The 234-nt window shown below is 41.9% G+C and overlaps 1 protein-coding gene across 1 annotated transcript; it reads right to left on the bottom strand.

Annotated features, from left to right (window-relative positions):
• Positions 1-5: 5 nt before the first annotated feature.
• Positions 6-232, bottom strand: CSUI_009650 (uncharacterized protein; the record flags this gene model as incomplete). Its single annotated transcript, XM_068069762.1, has 1 exon — positions 6-232. A coding segment is annotated over one exon (225 nt), but the record flags the coding sequence as incomplete, so codon positions are not given.
• Positions 233-234: the final 2 nt, after the last annotated feature.

Genomic DNA, 234 nt, shown 5'->3' with positions numbered 1-234 from the left:
TAGGCGATGTGTATCTTTCTTGATCGACATGGGATTGACGCTATGACCGTCATCGTCGAAACAATCTTCTATAGAATACACATTCTCCATTTCTTCTCCTTCTTCTTGGTCACTACCTCTTCTTCTTCTATCTCCCTCACGCTCTTCTTCTTTTTGGCTATCTCTTATCCTAGCTTCCTCCTTCTCGTTCTTCCTCTTTTTCGTCTTCTCTTCAGTCTCTTTCTCTTTCTCTCT

This window comes from Cystoisospora suis, assembly GCF_002600585.1.
Source record: "Cystoisospora suis strain Wien I chromosome Unknown contig_5852, whole genome shotgun sequence".
In the NCBI taxonomy this organism is placed as follows: domain Eukaryota; phylum Apicomplexa; class Conoidasida; order Eucoccidiorida; family Sarcocystidae; genus Cystoisospora; species Cystoisospora suis.
The sequence above is the reverse complement of the archived record's forward strand: the minus strand, read 5'-3'. Positions and strand labels throughout refer to the sequence as shown.